Source organism: Pongo pygmaeus, chromosome 21, assembly GCF_028885625.2.
Source record: "Pongo pygmaeus isolate AG05252 chromosome 21, NHGRI_mPonPyg2-v2.0_pri, whole genome shotgun sequence".
Lineage (NCBI taxonomy): Eukaryota > Metazoa > Chordata > Mammalia > Primates > Hominidae > Pongo > Pongo pygmaeus.
The window spans coordinates 15226132-15245349 of record NC_072394.2 but is presented as its reverse complement, the minus strand read 5'-3'; the positions used below and the strand labels follow the sequence as shown (position 1 = coordinate 15245349).

General features: G+C 39.8%; 1 protein-coding gene across 5 annotated transcripts in view; it reads left to right on the top strand.

The window, feature by feature from the left end:
• The window catches only part of RALGAPA2 (Ral GTPase activating protein catalytic subunit alpha 2), a 330652-nt gene that overhangs the window by 220633 nt on the left and 90801 nt on the right, over nucleotides 1-19218 (top strand). For all 5 annotated transcript variants that reach the window (XM_063659353.1, XM_063659357.1, XM_063659359.1 and 2 more), the window contains one exon: nucleotides 3885-4043. In XM_063659353.1, the coding sequence (XP_063515423.1) occupies nucleotides 3885-4043 (159 nt within the window). The remainder of the gene's footprint in view (nucleotides 1-3884; nucleotides 4044-19218) is intronic.

Sequence of the window (19218 nt, the reverse complement as noted above, 5' to 3'; positions counted from 1 at the left end):
AGGGCCTCTAATCCCAGTTCTTCAGTCCTCACAAGATGATGTCTCTATGATGGACTCTTCTTTAAATTGGGCAGCATTTTGAGCTATCCACAGTATTCCGTGTGTTCTGACCACTTTGAGCTATCCAGAGTATTCCATATGTTCTGACCACTTTGAGCTATCCACAGTATTCCGTATGTTCTGACCACTTTGAGCTATCCACAGTATTCCGTATGTTCTGACCACTTTGAGCTATCCACAGTATTCCGTATGTTCTGACCACTTTGAGCTATCCACGGTATTCTATGTGTTCTGACCACTTTGAGCTATCCACAGTATTCCGTGTGTTCTGACCACTTTGAGCTATCCACGGTATTCCGTGTGTTCTGACCACTTTGAGCTATCCACGGTATTCTATGTGTTCTGACCACTTTGAGCTATCCACAGTATTCCGTATGTTCTGACCACTTTGAGCTATCCACGGTATTCCGTGTGTTCTGACCACTTTGAGCTATCCACAGTATTCCGTGTGTTCTGATCACTTTGAGCTATCCACGGTATTCCGTGTGTTCTGACCACTTTGAGCTATCCACAGTATTCCGTGTGTTCTGACCACTTTGAGCCATCCAGAGTATTCCGTGTGTTCTGACCGCTTTGAGCTATCCAGAGTATTCCATATGTTCTGACCACTTTGAGCTATCCACAGTATTCCGTATGTTCTGACCACTTTGAGCTATCCACGGTATTCCGTATGTTCTGACCACTTTGAGCTATCCACAGTATTCCGTATGTTCTGACCACTTTGAGCTATCCACGGTATTCTATGTGTTCTGACCACTTTGAGCCATCCACAGTATTCCGTGTGTTCTGACCACTTTGAGCTATCCACGGTATTCCGTGTGTTCTGACCACTTTGAGCTATCCACAGTATTCCGTGTGTTCTGACCACTTTGAGCCATCCAGAGTATTCCGTGTGTTCTGACCGCTTTGAGCTATCCAGAGTATTTCATATGTTCTGACCACTTTGAGCTATCCACAGTATTCCGTATGTTCTGACCACTTTGAGCTATCCACGGTATTCTATGTGTTCTGACCACTTTGAGCCATCCGTATGTTCTGACATGCTTGACAGTTTGCCCAGATGAATTTTATTTATTTTACCTACCTGTTTTCTTATAGGCAAAAGAAGGCATATTTTGCCCTTTGCTCCAGATTTATCAGCCAATTGCCCCCATGGCCTTAGCTTTTAGTTTTGTGATTTAGCTAATTAAACTGTGACATATCCAGAAGTCTGAGTCACGTGCCGCTGAAAGCAGCTATGAGAAGATGAATATCATATCATTACCACACAAAAATAGCTCTTCCTTAATTACAGAATTGCCACACTGGGAGGATGGGTCTGTTAGTGTGAAACTACCCTCCCTTGCTGTAGTTCTGAGAATACAGATGCAAGTAAAATTAAGAGATACTTACTTAGGTTATGTAATTGAGTAACCCAATTTGAAATGGGAAAGTAACTACAAAACTTCAATAATCACGGTATTACCTCACAGTCAATGTTTTGCAACTAATACTTGTGGATCAAAAGGAACTATCACAGATACTAGAGCACCAACATCGGGTGGTGGCAGCACGTTTGAGGGGTGTTTAGTAGGTGAGTGTTTCCATTCAGACATTTGTGCAAGCATTATACCAAGGGACCCAGAGCCACCCTGAAGCTGGCTGTCTTTGCAGGGTGAGGGCTGTAAGTGTGAACTCTGGGACAGCCCCAGTTCTCACAGTTACCTTCTGCAGGTCTCAATTCCCCCTACAGTTCCAGTTAGATGCTATTCATATTTCCCTGAAAACATACCTGTATTAGGTATGTACCTATATTGGTGATGCTGGCTACCGTGTTTTCACTTCAAAAGGACTGAATTTTAGGAGTGTATTGTAATGTCTTTGCATGTTTTATTAAAAAGGAAAAAGAAAAAGAAAAGCTGTAGCAAATATAGGAATGGAGAAATATAAAGAGATGTTCAGCACTACTAGGAGGCCCAGGGTTGTATTTTTTTTAAAACTATGTAAGGTGTTGGCTATACCTTTTGCCTGCTATTCTTTTATATGGGAAGGAGGAAGGAAAAAAATGATGTACTGGGTAATTTTGCCATTAGAAAGTCGTAGATGCCATTAAATTGTTCTGGATCATCGTGACTTGTGCTCAGCACCCGCAGTTGCATTTGTCCCAGAGCCCACATTCAAACACAGTTGAATCATGCACCCTTCAGTATAGGTACAATGGTATAGGCACAGGTCACTTTTTAAATAATTGGCCTGTACAGTCATTCCCAGAAGTATGAGAGAGTGAAGAATAAACAGGCATTGCAACAGATGAGCTTCCTTTTGTAACCCTATAAATAGAAGAGAGGCTATGTTGGGGTCACCTCAGATTTTCTTTTTGTGGTCAAATAGTCTAAAGAAAACTGTATTTATGCTAACACGTTTTAAATACATAGTATTCCAGAACATCTTTTTTAAAAAAACTTTAAGACAAAACTAAAAATGTTAAATTTGACACATCTCTATTTTATTAAACTGCTTCTGAATTTAGTCATTTTTAATGTTCATCTGTTAGATAAGGAAGCAAGAAATACTTGTTCATGGTGCCGGAGAGCATCCTTCTGCAGTTCCATGTGAGAGAACGAGAATCTCAAATTCCCAGAAGATGTCAGAGGGCCTTACCAGCCTTTGTGGTTTCAGAACTTCAATTCTGGCCAACATTTTAATCTTCATAATCTAGTTTCTTTTAGTCACACTTTGATTCTTTGTCACTTAAATGATTTCATGTGCAGCTTTCTCCAGCTTGAGATGGTACAGTCATCGTGCAGGAGATTGATCAAGGGTGTTCTTACACTTGACAGAGCCTGGGCCTGAAAGAACTCTCAAGGGGTCTTGTTTTGGACATCTTTCTAGTAAGGTCTCCTCAAAGATGCCAGGAGTCTGTGATTTGCTTTTGTTCTTTACAGCCTCTTTGTGTATAAGACGATAAAACAAGTGGGCTACACTACTAAGCAATGACAGTAAAGTAACTTTGGGTGCAGGCTTAGGTAGCTTTGAAACAGTGGAAATGGCCCTGAATTGGAAGCCCCAGTGCATGTCCCGGGCCCACTCTGCTGCTGCTACTCACGCATCCTCGGGTAGGTGGTGCCTTCACCTTCCTGAGCGCCCATTTCTTTTTTGTACAATAAGATGAAGATGATGTCATCTACCTCAGAGAGTTAGTGGGAAGATTAAATGAGATAGTATGTGTGAACATGTCTTCCATACAGTAAGCACTCTTTAAATGCTAGGTAGGAGTATTCTTATCAGACTTAAGCAATAGTTATTCATTTCCTAAGCAAAGGTAATTTTATATATCCTTTTCTTAAAGGTTTGTCACAAATCTAGTTTCTTATACATTTGGTAACAATTGTGTTGCAATGGCTTATGTTCTCTTATGTTCATATTCTTATTTTCATAATAACCATTGAATTGAGAGTCTTATAAAGCACAACTGCAATGTGGAATAAAAGACGCGTGTTGTTAATTGTTTAGAAACATATTCAGCAACATAAAGCATAGGACTCTGATGCAGGAGTAAAATTCCATTAGAAAATAAATTCTTACAAAGGCCTCAGCCCCATCCAGCTGTAATGTGCCTGTGAAGCTCACATGCCTTATCTCAGTACCAACACATTAAGAAGACAGGCTGTGTTTTTATGCACTTGTGCTTTTTAAAATACTCACAGAAGAACATCAGTGTTGTAGCCTTTTTTGGTAGTGAAATTTTTTTGGCCTTTGAGTTTTATAATTCAATTTGTAAGCCATGACCCCTCATAAACTGCTGTTATCACCCCGATTAATAAAGAGCCAATTTGCTGTTGCAGCTTCGTCACTTGGGGAATGACGAGGTCCATATCGTCTGGTCTGAACACTCCAGAGACTACCGCAGGGGTATTATCCCAACCGCCTTTGGAGATGTTTCAATCATTATTTACCCAATGAAGAATCACATGTTCTTCATCGCGATAACGAAGAAACCTGAGGTACGTTTTCATTGCATTGTTGTACTGACTCATAAAGCATTTGCCATGTGATTCACTGTCATTGAAAATCAGTGATCAAATGTGTTAAAGGGGGCTCTCATCCAGTTGTTGAATGTCTTACATATATCTGAATTATGCATGCTTTATAGGAATTAAATATGAATTGGGATTTCCAAAGAATTTTTCATCATGAGCACAAAATTTTATTATTGTATTACTAGGCCTCTTTGGAAATTATAATGTCAAATTTATTATTTTGTAAATGTTTTAAGTTTTCTAAATTTTGTACTTTTGAAAAATTGTAGCTTGAAATTTTGGGTATGTTGATTAATAATAAGAGTTGAAGGAACCCCATATCACATCTAGCATTTTGTGGAGAACCGTGGGTGAGGAATCCAGCCTTGCTTGGTGTACGGGCACTTGCAAAGCCTCTGACTGTGCTAATGGGGTCAATCCTGCAGAATTGCAGGCATGTCCACGAAGAGGCCGGGCCTCTGGAGCACGGCCCACGTGATGAGTTTCAACAATTGGAGCACCTTGCAGCAGAATCAATTCAGCCATGTCAATTGGTATTGATCATGGGAAGAGCTGGAACAATCCAATGATCTGTGTGCTGTGTACTAAATTGGCTGCAGTTTCGATCCTTGTCATACCTTTAGTGGTATTTTAGCCATGCTTTATGTAGAGACTTGTTTTTGTTTTAGAATTACTAATAGAAGGGTGTTTTTAAAGTTCTTAAATTAAACATTAGCATATTAAGCCATCCCTCAAGAGGAATGACTTTGTGTTTTTCAGCTTGATAGTAAGTATAATCTTCATTTTCATTTCAAGTTGTTCTCCTGAAGGAGCTGAAAGTTACGCTTCTGAAAACTCTCTTTTAAAGCTTTGAAATAATAGGCAACAGACTTATTGTTCATATTGGGATTTATGACCTAATCTAAAGGGTTAGAGTTGTGAGGATTAAATGAGCTAATAAGTAGAAAGTGCTTCCAACAGTGCCTGGTCCAGAGTAAAAGCTACTTAAGTGTTAGCTATTATTATTATTATTGTTGCTGTTGTTTTTTGTTATTATTACTATGGAGAGAGAATACTTAATGAATTCCAAGTTTAACATGCTTATTATTCTCAGAATAGATGCCTTGTGGGTCAACTCCTGAATTTATAAAAGTCCCATTCTGGCTGTTGCAAAGCCTGACATAAAGGGAACCCTCTTTTCTATTGAGGGAACGCAGATGCCAAAAGTCACTTCATATTAAATATTTGCATCATTTTTTATTCTGATCTCCATGTGCGTGAAGTTTTCAGTTTTGTGTGTGAAAATGGCTCTTAGTGCTAACATTTGTATTTGTCCATGAAGAGCACTAGTTTAAAGAATTAAACTGAAAATTTTAATATAAGGGAACCAGTGAATTTAGTGTCTTACAAAACTTTCAAGAAGAAGAAATGTGTTTCTTTAATATTTAGTATGGATTAATTGGCTTTATTAGCTCATTTTCAACATAGGCCTCTAAAATGTCATTTAATGTCTGAAAAATGTCACCTTTATTTTTAAATAAAAAACATGCAAGGCGTTTTAATTCACTTTATAGAATCAAAAGTGATTTTTTAAAAAGGTAGTACACTTATAATGCATGAATATAATTATTAACATACCTTGTAAACTTTCTTTTAAAATGTTTGCACATTTAATGAATTTGGCTATAAATTCTGACAAGATGAATTGAGCAAATCGCTTTCTTAATATTTTAATTCTAAAAGCCTAAAGGGAAGAAGAGAATAATGGCCAACTGGAAATTTAGTATTATCCTTACGTTTAAAGTACAAACCATTACAATGTAATAAAATTAATCCAGACATTTCCAGGGCAAGTGTGGCTGACCTTTTGTTCACCAACCACTGACCCCAGGGTGAATGCAAGAGGCTTGCGGAGGGAAAGTCTGTTTGTTTGGCTTCAGTCCCTGGTATTTAAATTGCATTCCCTAATCAAATGAAAAGGCTGTCCTCTCTATCAGGTTACAGAATCCATGGCAACATTTGGCCTTTTATATCCATAATGTTAGCCTTTTTGTTTGCATCTAAGTAGAGACACCTGGAGCAATGTTAACATTAACCGATTTAGCATTAATAGCTTCATTATATAAGAATTTCTGATCAGATAGCTGTTACTTTTGTTATATTGCTTCAGCTTGTATTGTTGTCATTTTTTATCTCCCTGCTTGGCAACCAGGCAATGATTTGCAAATTTTTTTTGTCTTGATTAATTAAGCAATATAATTATCAGTAACCGTGATGCAGTCTTTGCTCAACAAAGCTTCTGAGAGAAAACAATGGTAAGTCTGTTAGTATGAATGCATTCCACGCGTCCCAGATGCATGAGGATATTACGGACAATGAGGGGAAAGGCCGCCTGTGAGCGAGGACAAAGGGTGCCACGCAGACTCGACACACTGCACATACCGCCAGGGACATGCTGCGGGCTCCCTGGGACACAGACGCCTCGTTAGATTACAGCTAGTCAGCAGAGATTAATTCTCAGCCATTTGGTACAATAATTTACCCATTCCCCAGTCTTTTAACTAGTGCTCCTTACTGTGGAAGGGAAGGTTTTGTACTCAAAAGGTTTATTTAACCTTGCCTACTTTTAGGGATCGCCATCAAAATCATTATTTTTTTCTTAGAAATTGTAATGACGCAGCTGCTTGAAGTTAAGGAATATTCCTTTTGAAGGACAGGATATGCATAAGTTTCCAAAATTGTAGGTAGAGTCAAAGACATTCTTTTAGCACCTGTATATTTCATCCAAGTACAGTATGACTCTGTGGTCTAAGTACATTTATTTTACTGTTCTCTGGGCAGCCATACTCCTCTAAGAATAATTTTAATCCTTTTTTGAAAGAAAAAAAAAAACCTCATCAGTACACAAAAGTCTTGCTCATTGGATAGAGTCATGCATATTCAAATTGTACTTTCATTCACTCGGCCTCATTAATAGCGTATGTAATAATGTAGGGCTATTTGTAATACAAGCTTACAGGCAGCATTGCTTCCAAGTCCTTTGAAATTTAACATATTTCGCTTTTTCATTCCATGCACCTCCCTTAAATATACAAATTATGTGCCTGGCAGAATCCGCCTCCTCTTAATAATACACAGCATTTGTGAAATGGTATGTTGAAGAAGTGTGGGTGTGCTTGTGTGAACGCATAAAACCCTCTCATCTGAGTGGGCCTGTTCACTTCTTGAGCTTTGTATTGAACTTCTTTTTTTTCCTTAAAAAAAAAAAAACTCAGTGTGCTTAGCAGCATCATTCCATTGTTAAATTACTTTCAAAATAAGTCCATCTCCATAAACATTGACACAATCGTTCTTTGGTCACAGAAAAGAAATGTGTTATTGTTAGACTTATGTTTTTTCCAGCTTTTATTACTAAGTCAGCAGTCAGGGAAAGACTTGCATATAGAGCAGAATGTGAGTGATTCAAGGCGTTTGTTAAAATGCCAGAGTTGTTCTTCAGAAAAGTGATTCATAGAGCTTCCACACTGCAGTGAGTACCTGTGCTGCTTTCCCTCTCTTTCAGTATCTGGAAAGTAATATTGGTGTTCAAAGTGTTTGCCTTCAGAAATTTGCGAAGGTAAGTTTTAGTGGTTTGGGCATGTTTATTTCCAAGCATAGTAGTGACTGGCTGGTGACCGGTTGATCAGAGGGTAGATGTTCAGAAGCAGCCTTGAGCAGGAGCAGTTGAGACAAGAGGAAGTTTTGGTGAAGTGTCCTCCTCTTCACCTCAACCAGAGTGTCCCTTTTATAAATAAATGGAAAATATGCTAATGTCCTCTGAATTTTACTTACTCAGCCCTGGTACATATGAGCATGGAGAAAAAAATGATAGTGATTCAGTGATTTCTGAAAAGCATAGGAGGAGAAGTAGTAAGACAGGAGATGGGATACCAGAGTTCCAGTTCTAAGCCTACCACAAGATGGTAGGTGTCTTGGGCAGATCTTTCCATTTCTTTGAATCTTAGCTTCCTCAGCTGTTAAATGCTGGTTGAGAACCAAGGCTTCTCTGTAGTTCTTACAGGGATTCTAAATGTCTTTTTTTTTTTGGATCCTCTTGTTCCTAGCTGCCCGTACCTTTCCTTAAGTTGTCCTGACTATCCCCAGAGCGTCATGGAAGTAGTCACTGGCTCTCTTGAAGGTTCAGCAGCTGTTGTGAGTGAGTGAGTGTGTGTGTGTGTGTGTGTGTTCATGTGTGTTCATGCATCCCTCTTCAGGGTGACATCTAGCCCAGGACCTTTACCTGGAGCAGGTGCCCAGAAATGCTGGGAAAAGGCTGTTGTGCCAGAAGTTACAAGAGCATTTGCACATGGGAGGCTGAGAGGAGCCTAGGATTGGCACTGAGCTTGAAAGGAAGTCTTTTAAGCTTACTAGTGTGGCCTCACGGTATAGGGAGAGTGTCTGACTTTGCAACATGGTTATGTAAATTTCTTTCTTTTCATTTTATATGTGCAGTTTTCTTAAATATTTATCCCAATCACAGCCAGCTAACCTGTTTAAGATTAAATCATGCTCTTTAAAATGCTCTGGGAACTTCTCAGGGAAAATAAATTGTTAACCTTTGAATATACAAAGAATTATTTATTTAGAAAAGATCATTGAAAATACCAAACAACCAGAATGTACTAAAATAGGTTATTAAATGGATTACTATGTTATGTTCTGTTTGGGTAATTTATTATTATTGTTATTAGCATTATTTTTAGTAAAGGAATGACATTGAGAACTATGTGAAAAGGCATCTGTCATTTGCAGATGTTAAATTAAAATCAAATTTCTTCTCTAATTCATTGCCACTTCTAATTAGAGGAATTCCCTAGATACAGGGGATTTGTATTATTCCTTTTGTCCAGTTTTTGAAAGACTGAGTCACCCACGAGCAGTTGCTGAAGAATACTAAAGAATGTTTATTTATACAATAAGCCTTGATACAGATGGAAGAAAATCTATAGCCTACTATTATTAGCTCTTAGCTGCTGTTTTATCTTTCACAACAATTTGGCTTTTGAGAATTTCTTCTCAACTGATTTTCCTCAGAAGTTGATGTTGTTTCCCCTTTTTTAAGTTGGTCTTTGCATATACATCTTCTTATTTGCTTTATCTTCTCTCCTTTGGCCAGCCAGAGCCAGCCTGTGTAAATGCATACCAAATGGCAAATGGTAGTGTAAGAAAGCAAGGCAGCTCTCATTCTCTGCCTCTGAGCTACTCAGTAGGAAGGACCTTTTGGCCCAAGAGACAGCATGCTCCCCAGACCCCTTGGCATGTGACTGCCTAGGTTCCTGAACACAGGTGCACACAATGTCAGCCTCTCAGCCCAGCAAGGAGGATGGGTGTCCAGAGCACACAGAACTTTTCTGTGAAAAGGAAAGAGCACTCATTGCCCCAAATCAGATAATTTATCTTTACAGTAGTATTTTCTATGCTGTACTTGAAATGTATTAGTTTGTTGTTGTTGGGTTTTTTGCTCTTTTTTTTTTTCATGAATACTTTCATTACAACTCCACCTCACCAATTACTGGACTGCTTTTAGTATAAGCCATAAGAGGAAGTACACTTATTTTTTTTATATAGAATATTTTTTAAATGAACTCTTTGAAGTGTGGTGTTACTAAAGATAGAAGAAAGAAAGGGTTATTCTTTCTTATTTTCTTATTTCTTATTTGAACCTGGCAACACGAATGATCTTAGACTATGAGTAGATTCTTAATTTTCCTTTTTGGAACTGAAACGCCTGTGTTTTCTACCAGTACTGTCATAGAGGGAAAGCTCATTATTAGTCATCACTAGTAGAACTAACAGCCTCCTCCTTCTTTGCTCCCATTTGAATTCTCATAGGTCCAGCTGCTTCCTCTGTGCTGTAGACACTGATATCAAAATAGCTTTGCCCAATCTTTGCAGTTTTTAAATCTTTATGTTTTAATTGTGGAACATTTTCCTCAAACCCACCAAATAAAACTATGGCAGTGGAAGGAGGCTACTCAGGATCCCAAGGCCACTCCCGTCACCCTTCCCCTGGCCTTTCATGCATCTCCATGAAGTAAAAGACAGATGGTCACAAGAGATCTTATTCTAGAAATGTCGAAAGGAGCAACAGATTTGGTTAATGCCCAGCAATCAGTCCCTTGGGAACGGGAGTGCTTCATTCAGTCAAGCAGGCAACATCTATCTGTTGAGGCTGCTTCATGACAGGTACTATCAAGGGCTGGGGGTCCCACTCTCCTGGAACCTAAATTTTAGTAAGGGAGATGGCCAGTAAATAAGTAAATAAATGGTTGAGCCGAGACTCTTTTATAGAAATGGGTATTTCAGAGAAAGTAAAGCAGAGTGATAGAATGGGCAGGAAGGAGGCTGCTTTAATTCAGATAGGGAGACGTCTGGTTTCCAGTCAGTATGTAGGGAGCTTGATAGTCATCACTGCCATCCTGACAGCAAGAAAAAGAACAAGCTGATAATCAGCAGTTAACTGATAATCAATCAGTTCTTCTTAGATTCATCAGAGAAATGAAATGACCAGGCAAACCCCTGTCCCTAAAGTTAGAGAGACAGACAGGCAGATACAGAGAATCACAGCTTATCAGGACAGAAGCCCAGAAGCAGAAACCTCTGGGAAACCAGTACCACAGTAGGAATACTTAAATTATAATTCACCAATTGCAGGAGGCTTAGTGTAGGCAAATCTGAGAGTTAAATAGAGTCAAGTGGGGCTGGCTGACAATCCCCCACACTTTTGTGAGTTCTACCTCTAGGATACCTACCAGGTTCTCACAGTAAAAACTGGAGGAAAATCCCCTCTTTGGCAGAAAAAGGGAGAAAGCAGTCATTTGGAAATACAGTTGACCTTTCAGCAACATGGGTTTGAACTGTGTGGGTCCACCTACACATGAATTTTTTTTCAACCAAACACAGATGGAAAATATACAGTATTTGTGGGAGACAAAACCCATGTAAATGGAGGGCTGACTTTTGGTATTTGTGGGCCAATTGTGGGAATTAAGTATGCTTGGATTTTGGCATGCACAGGGGTGGGGCATTGGTTCTGGAACCAGTCCCCCTCATATACCTAGGTATGACTATATACCCAAAGTATTTTGTTCTTCTTAACAAAGTCTGCCCTCAAGAGAAACTTTTTTTTTTTTTTTTTTTTTTTGAGACCAAGTCTGGCTGTGTCACCCAGGCTAGAGTGCAGTGGCACGATCTCAGCTCACTGCAACCTCTGCCTCCAGGGCTCAAGCAATCCTCGCACCTCAGCCTCCTGAGTAGCTGGGACTAAAGGCGACCTTTAGTCCACCACGCCTGGCTAAGTTTTGTATTTTTTTTGGAGAAACAGGATTTCACCGTGTTGCCCAGGCTGGTCTCAAGCTCCTGAACTCAAGTGATCCACTCACCTCAGCCTCCCAAAGTGCTGATATTACAGGCATGAGCCACTGTGCCCAGCCAAGAGAAACTATTTTAACACAGCCTATCTGGCCTGGGGGAAGGGAAACACTTAATACCAACGCCCTCTAGTCTCCTATCTCATCTAAGTTGGAATTGGAAGGAGACAAGAAAACAAAGCTGACAAGCACTTTTGGAAGGTCACAGTCCAGGGGCACAGGCTTACTGAAAGACTGAGACCTAATCCTAGGACTATAGAATGCTTCCTTTTCTCCATACCTAACTACAGTATCAGGAGGGCTTTTGTATAGTAACAGGGAGTACAGCTGAAAGAACTGCACATCCCAGATCTTATTTAAGAAAAGTTATGGAAAAGAGCCTAGAAATAACATGGGTGATAAAAGCAAGGTCATTCAAAGAAATTTTAACCTCTGACATTTACAGCTATAGAAAACAAGAAGCACGGCCTGTTAGCCAATTAAACATAAAACCCCACATTTGAGGCCTGATTACTTCAGTTCATTTTACCCAATACATCATATCCAGCTTTCAACAAAAAGTACGAGGCACACTAAAAGGCAAAATAAACAATTCTAGGAGACAGAGCCGTCATCAAAACCAGACTCAAATATGGCAGAGATTTTGGAATAATCAGATTGACAATTTAAAATAACTATGATTAATATGCTAAGGATACTAATGGAAAAAGTGGACAACATATAAGAAGAGATGGCTAATGTAAGTAGAGAGATAGGCACTCCAAGAAATAATTAAAATGAAATGCTAGAAACCAAAAACCCTATGACAGAAACAAAGAATGCCTGATGGGCTCATGAGTAAACTGGGCATGGCCAAGGAGAGGAACTGTGAGCCTGAGCATGTGTCAGTAGAAGCCGTGAAACCATGAAACTGGAATGCAGAGGGGAGAAAAGGTTGAAAAATATCTGAACAGAACTTCCAAGACCTGTGTGAAAATCACAAAAGATGTAAGGACATGTAATGAGAATACAAGGAAGAGAAAGGAGAAGAAATATTGGAAATTGTCATGGCTGAGAATTTTTCAAAATTAATGACAGATCCAGGAAGCACCAGGAACACCAAGCAGAATAAATATCAAAATGTCTATACCTAGGCACATACAAAGCACAGAAAACCAAAAAAGAAGAGAAAATCTTGAAAGGAGCCAGAGGGCTCCTATGCTGGCACCAGTAGCTGCAGAAGAGCAAGGGTAATAAACAGGGCTTCTCTTCAGAAACTGAGCAATCAAGAAGAGAATGGCATAATATATTTAAAGTGTTGAAAGGAAAAAACAAAAACAAAAAACTACCAACCTAGAATTCTGTATCCAGAGAAATTATCCTTCAAAAGTGAAGGAGAAAGACCTTCTCAGACAAAAGTTGAGGGAATATGTGATTAGTAGACCTGCCTTGCCTTTCCTTCATCATCAAAAAAAAAAAAAAAAAAAAATTGTATAAGTCATAAAGATGGACCCACCTAAAGAAGGGAAAAGTTTTAGAGAAGGAAGAAATACAGGTAAAATGAAATCTGTTTTGTTATTCTTTTTTTTGAAACAGACTGTCAGTCTGTTGTCCAGGCTGGAGTATAGTGGCATGATCATGGCTCACTGCAACCTGGACCTCCCCAGGCTCAGGTGATCCTCCTACCCCGGCTTCTTGGATAGCTGGGACTACAGGCACACACCACCATGCCTGGATAATTTTGTGTTTTTTTCTAGAGACAGGGTTTGCCATGTTGCCCAGGCTGGTCTTGAACTCCTGGGCTCAAGTGATCTGCTCACCTTGGCCTCCTAAAGTGCTGAGATTACAGGCATGAGCCACCACACCCAGCCCTTTTCTTATTCTTAATTGATCTAACAGATAACAATATGTTCCAGATAATAATAGCAACAAGTATTTCATACTTATAGCATATGGATAAGTAGTAAATGATAGCAATGTTATAAGGATGGGAGGGAGGAATTGGGAATACTGCCTTATAAGGAACTTCCACTACCTGTGAAGCAGTATAGTGTTATTTGAAAGTGGATTTGGGTTAGTTATAAACGTATTTTCAAACTCAGGGCAACCACCAATAAAACGTTTTTAAAAGAATTATAATATGCCAAGAGAGGAGAAAAATGGACTCATATAAAATTCTCACTTAAAACTAGAGAAGACAGCAAATGAGTGGAAGACCAAAAAAGAAAACAAAGAATAAGGACAATGAATAAAATACATGTCAGTGGTCTTAAATATATCAATTAAAAGAGACTGTCAGAGTGGGTTCCAAAGAAGCCAAGACCCAACTATTTGTGTTGTCTACAGAAGACCCACTTTAAATATGAAGACACAGATTAAAAGTAACGGGATGGAGAAAGATATACCATGCTCACACTAATCAAAGAAAGCTGGAATAACTATATTAATATCAGATGGAGCTAACATCAGAGCAGGGAAAATTATCAGGGGTACAGGGGACATTACATAGCAGAACCTGCAAGGCCACAGTGAGGAGATGGCCCAAATCATGAACTTGATGAACTAGAGCAGGGGTGTCCAATCTTTTGCCTTCCAAGGACCACGTTGGAAAAAGAATTATCTTGAGCCACACATAAAATACACTAACACTAATAATAGCTAATAACCTTAAAAAAATTGCAAAAAAAAAAAAAATCTCATAATGTTTTAAGAAAGTTCCGAATTTGTGTTGGGCCACATTCAAAGTCATCCAGGGCCACATGTGGCCCACAGGCCATGGGTTGCACAAGCTTAAGCTACAGCAAATCAGTTAGCGCCTCTAGCCTTCATCTCCTCCTCCATGAAGTAGGGATAAAGTGCTGGCCTCATGGGGTTGTTGTGAGAATTACATACTGTACATTGAGCACTGAGATCAGAACCAGGTTCAGTAATTAGGGGTCATAGTCATTGGGCTCATCATCAAAAATGAAATGTTCCTGGGCTTTTAAACCCCTTGTCTATGATTCTTTTGTTATTTTGTCTTAATCTTGTAATCCAAAAATATCTATTATGTATATTATTTTCGTCTCTGTTCACTAAGAATCATTGACTCCAAAGGCATCAAAGGAGAATCACTTACAGGCCCAATTAAGTGATGAACTGTCTTTAAAATATATTCATGGAGATGCCATATTGTTTCCTAAGAGGACTTTCTTACTATTTGGAAATCCCTTTCCGTGTCTGGCTCAGGCTCTGCAAAATAGAATATAAATCAGTCTTTTCCCACCTTCAAGAAACTAGCCCAAGCCCATTGAACCATTTCCTGAGCAGCCTCTCCTCAGAGAGTGCTGCTTGCTGGTGCTCCATGGAGTTCCATGGAGTTATGTGTTCCTGGAGGATGGTGCATGGCCTTCCCCTTCCCACATCCCACCCTGAACCATAGAACACACAAGAAGACATTTAGGATTGAACACATTTTACTTTTCATAAAATGTTTATAAAATGTTCAGTGCGTGGACTCCTTGGTGTTTCTGGTAAATAATGTGACTACTATTGTTTTTCCCAATGGGAAAATTATTGTCTTTTGGTACAATATCTTAGCAGATTTATCTGTTACCCACTTTGACATCTCAAGCATAAATGCATAAGTACAAACACACCCTCTCAATTCATAATCCCTGTGGAACTGTGAATTTCCCAGAGGGGGAAACTGTGTCAGATCCTTGAATCCTAGATCTCAGAGGTGAAGGAAGCATTTTAGGTTGTCTGTTCTGACCTTTATGCAGGACACCCCTGATAGCGTCCCTACCCTTGTGTTTGTGCACCAGCATCACTGGAGCACAAGATCAGCTCAAGGTCCGTATAGCTCTCTCTGAATATCCAGAAACCACTTTTTTTCCCCTTTTAGCCTCTCATTTTTATTCTTCATTATTTCCAGTCTGGCACTTGATTCTCTCATTATTCGTTAGAACTTCTTGACTCTCTGAGATTTACTTACGGGATCTGGTTAGAAATGTGGGAAAAACATGTTTTTTGTAGTTCTAATGAAATGCCCCCAAGAAGTTCTGTTTCCTAAGTCTGTACGCAGGATTTAGGGGGTTGCACATGGTTTCCCTGATGTGTGAGGTCAGTGCTTTGTTATCGGCAGATCACCAAGAGAAGACCTGCCCTGCAGTATGAGGTTCCACAGGTGTCGTACAGATTGAGCCTTGATGGATGGTCCTGATGCCTTAGTGATGAGGAAATTTTACCTGTGGAGCAGCTGGGGCCAAGCTTCTCAGGGCGACTGTCCTTGGGCAGGCACTTACATGGAAAGCAGCTATGGTCTGCTTAACCCACTGGCAACCCTCCACTTGCCCATTCTCGCATGTGTGTAGAAACTTTAACAATTTCTTTTCTTACTGGCTTCTTAACCTAAAATTATTTTCTAATTCACTGTTGCAGTATTCCCTACCAGTTACATTGATCTGTTTTAGAGATTGTGATCATGATTGCAATTACTATTGACTTCACAGGCCCTTTCTTTCCATCATTCTGTGATGGGCAGTGGTATTTCTCTCCAGGTATAAAAACATGTACTCTTTCCTACCTGACTTTACCATTTTGGTTTCTGACCACCTAACTTGTGAGGAACACCCAACAGATCTGCAGCCTTTCCAATTCTCACCACGCACCAAATCTTATCTCCTACTGACACACACAGTGAATGTACCTTCAGCTCAGCCTTTCTATTAAGTAAAAGATGGGAAACTTACCTGGTGCTCTGTGTTGCTTTCATTTGGATGACCAGGACATGAAGTGTGTAGATGAGCAGGGGTGGGCAAGTACAGCAGTGCAGAGTCTTGAGAGCAAGCTGGTAATTTCTGCAGAGCATTTCATCAAGTCCCGTATCATCTGGCTTCCCAAACCTGTTCTTCAGCCTTTTATCTTATCTCTATGCATTTTCGTAAATACCTATTCCAGAGCTTCTTTCCATCCTTCTCAAATCCAGTCTAGGCCTCTACACCTGCCTCACTTCCTTTTGTGGCCCTACCTCTGACTTCACTTTGCTCTCAGGAATCCCTCAGGAGCTCTGTGCAGTCCTTTGCCATGTTCTGTCCACAGTCTTTCTGTTTATTTATCTGTAATACTTTAATCATTGACTGGAGGCACAGCATTCATGCAAACCAGCTAGCACTCAGCTAAATTAGTATCTCGTGAAATGCACTTTGGGGAACCCTGCCCTAGAAAAGAGAGCCAGACCCACCTCATGTTTTCATTCCTATTTTTACCATTTGTTTGGAGTGCTCTGCTCTTCCCACCGTGAATCTCTGCCAGCACCCACGGTCATGAGCACCTCCTACATGAAGCCTTCCATGGCTTCTCTCAGCTAGAAAAGAGCTCTCTGTAGCATCAGAATATTTTATCTGCATCCACCCTAAAGCTTTTTTCCCTTTTGCCTTCTTGAATACATAGTTTTACCTCTTCTGCAAACTACCTACAGTTCAGAGCCTCGACTTGTTCATATCTGTATTCCCCCACAGCACTTAACAGCACTTTGATCAAATGATGCAAATGAACAACTATTAAACAGATGGCACGTGAAATCTCTGCCTTTTTTGACACAGAAAGATTCACTGTAGTCTTTAGAATTTTCAGACAAAGTTTTAGAGTCTTCTGAGTATTCATTTTTCCCAAAAGCTATCTTCTGGTATTTTAGAGAGTGTATTTATATTATACAGAGATAGGAATGTAGGAAAATAAAAATTCCGTTTCTCAGAAATACACCTTACATTTCTCTTAAGGTTTTTACATATATTTCAAAATTGTATGTTTTTTTTTACCTTGCCTCTCATTAGGACAGTACTATTTGCAACACGCTTTCGGGATTGGTAGGGCATTTGAACCTTTTGGTCACTCTGTGAGGCCCATAGGGCAGAAAACACTGCCGTTGTGCTCCAAATATATATGTAGTTGATATGAGTATAAAGAATTTATCCAAGAGTACTTGATTCTGGTACCAAGTCCAGCATCCTGAATCCCAGTAGACTGAATCTCTTTAAGAGTAGAGAGGTATCAGTTTTCACACCTGTATGCAGATGCTTTCTATATTCTGTGTGCACATCCTGTGTTCACATTATAGGTATATGTGTGAAGTCAAGGAGAAATTTGAATTCTAGACCTTTGTATTAAGTCACCCACCTCTTGCATGATAAAAGCAGCGCCAAAAATTTGGACACAGAAATCACAGCCATATCATTGTTATGAACACAATACTTGCAGTTTTTTAGCAGAATGAATAACTGACCAAACTGGGTAAGTTAAGCCACACACATTCTTCATTTGTCATTTTCAACGTGGCCCGCCTCTCGGTAGACCCATCCATGGCAATATTCCAATCCTGGAAGCTGGAGGTTATCTGTGAGGAATTGGAACAGAGTTCAGTTGTTCATTGCCCTGCTTTGGACCATCAAGATGTCTGCATTGCATCCTTGAAAGATTAATCTCCACAAATCAAATGGGTATTTCAGATCATTTTCTGTGTCCTAAGGATTCTTTTTTGTCCTTGCTCCAACAACTGGGCACATCCTTATGCTGGCATGCTGGCTAGTGTTGCCACGTGGACTTCAGTGTCATCACTTTGCTGCAAAAGGCTTTCTTTGCTTTCACAATATCTTGCCAAGAAGAGTCCCTGCATATGAAGTGTCTTCATCTGGACCCAAACCTGAGAAAGAGAACTTAATATGGGCTACACCTTCTAGGTGTGTGCCTCCCCTGAGCACTGTACTTCTTTAGTCAAGGAACACATGATAGGGGCTCCACAAGCAACTCCTCATCTGCAGGTGGTAAGGAAATCCAGTTGGTCAGCAGTCATGGAAAATCTTATTAATCCCCAGCTTTGGTCATCATGCTAGGAGAGGGCACTTATGAGTCACTCAGAAACTTTAGGTGGTTGTGACATATACATGCTCAGCAGGATGAAATACTGAGATAAGGTTCTGATTAGGACTAATACTTCATGTTGTCTTCCATTAAATTTACCATTGAGCATGGGATCAGGAGTGAGTGTTCCGTGAGAACCCTTCCCCATCCGCTTTGCACAGCAGCAGCACTGTTTTCCCTGGCAGGACCACTCACCCTGTCTATCCTGGAGCCTCCTTTACTGCCTCAGTGTCCAGTGGTCTGTGGAGCCTAAAATAACTGACCATCAGTTTCCACTTCCCACTGAGAACACTGTGTCTTCTTCTAGGAAGTACTTAAGTACTAAAGTACTCCTGAAGTACTAAAAACTAAAGTCAGAGACTATCATCATAGAGATAGGAAAAAAGGACATACCATACCTTATGGGTCAGTATCCCCAACTCATGGGGTGATATATCCCAGTTAGCTTGGTGAATGATTTTCAGCAGTCATCAAACAGGCAGGAGGCTGTGTGGGTAGGCCCTCCTGTAACTCCACTGGTCCCATTTGCCTTACTCATACTGTATTTCTTACCACAGGTTGGGATATATCTTGCTGTGAGGTAAGGCAAGTCCCTACCCAGTTCTTCTTTGGCTTTTTTTAGCCAGTTTCATTTCTATAAATGTCTTAGAATCAGCTTGTCAAGACACATACATGCCACGCATTAAATCCATAGGTCAATCTAGGAAGGAAAGTCACAACAATATTGAGTCTTCTAGTCTAGGAACACATCTATCATTTCATTTATTTAGACTAACATCTCTGAATAAAGTTTTGTAACTTTCTTTATACTTTCCTTGTTAGATCTATTTTATATTTTTATGCTGTCGTAAATAATATTTCCTTTTCTAACC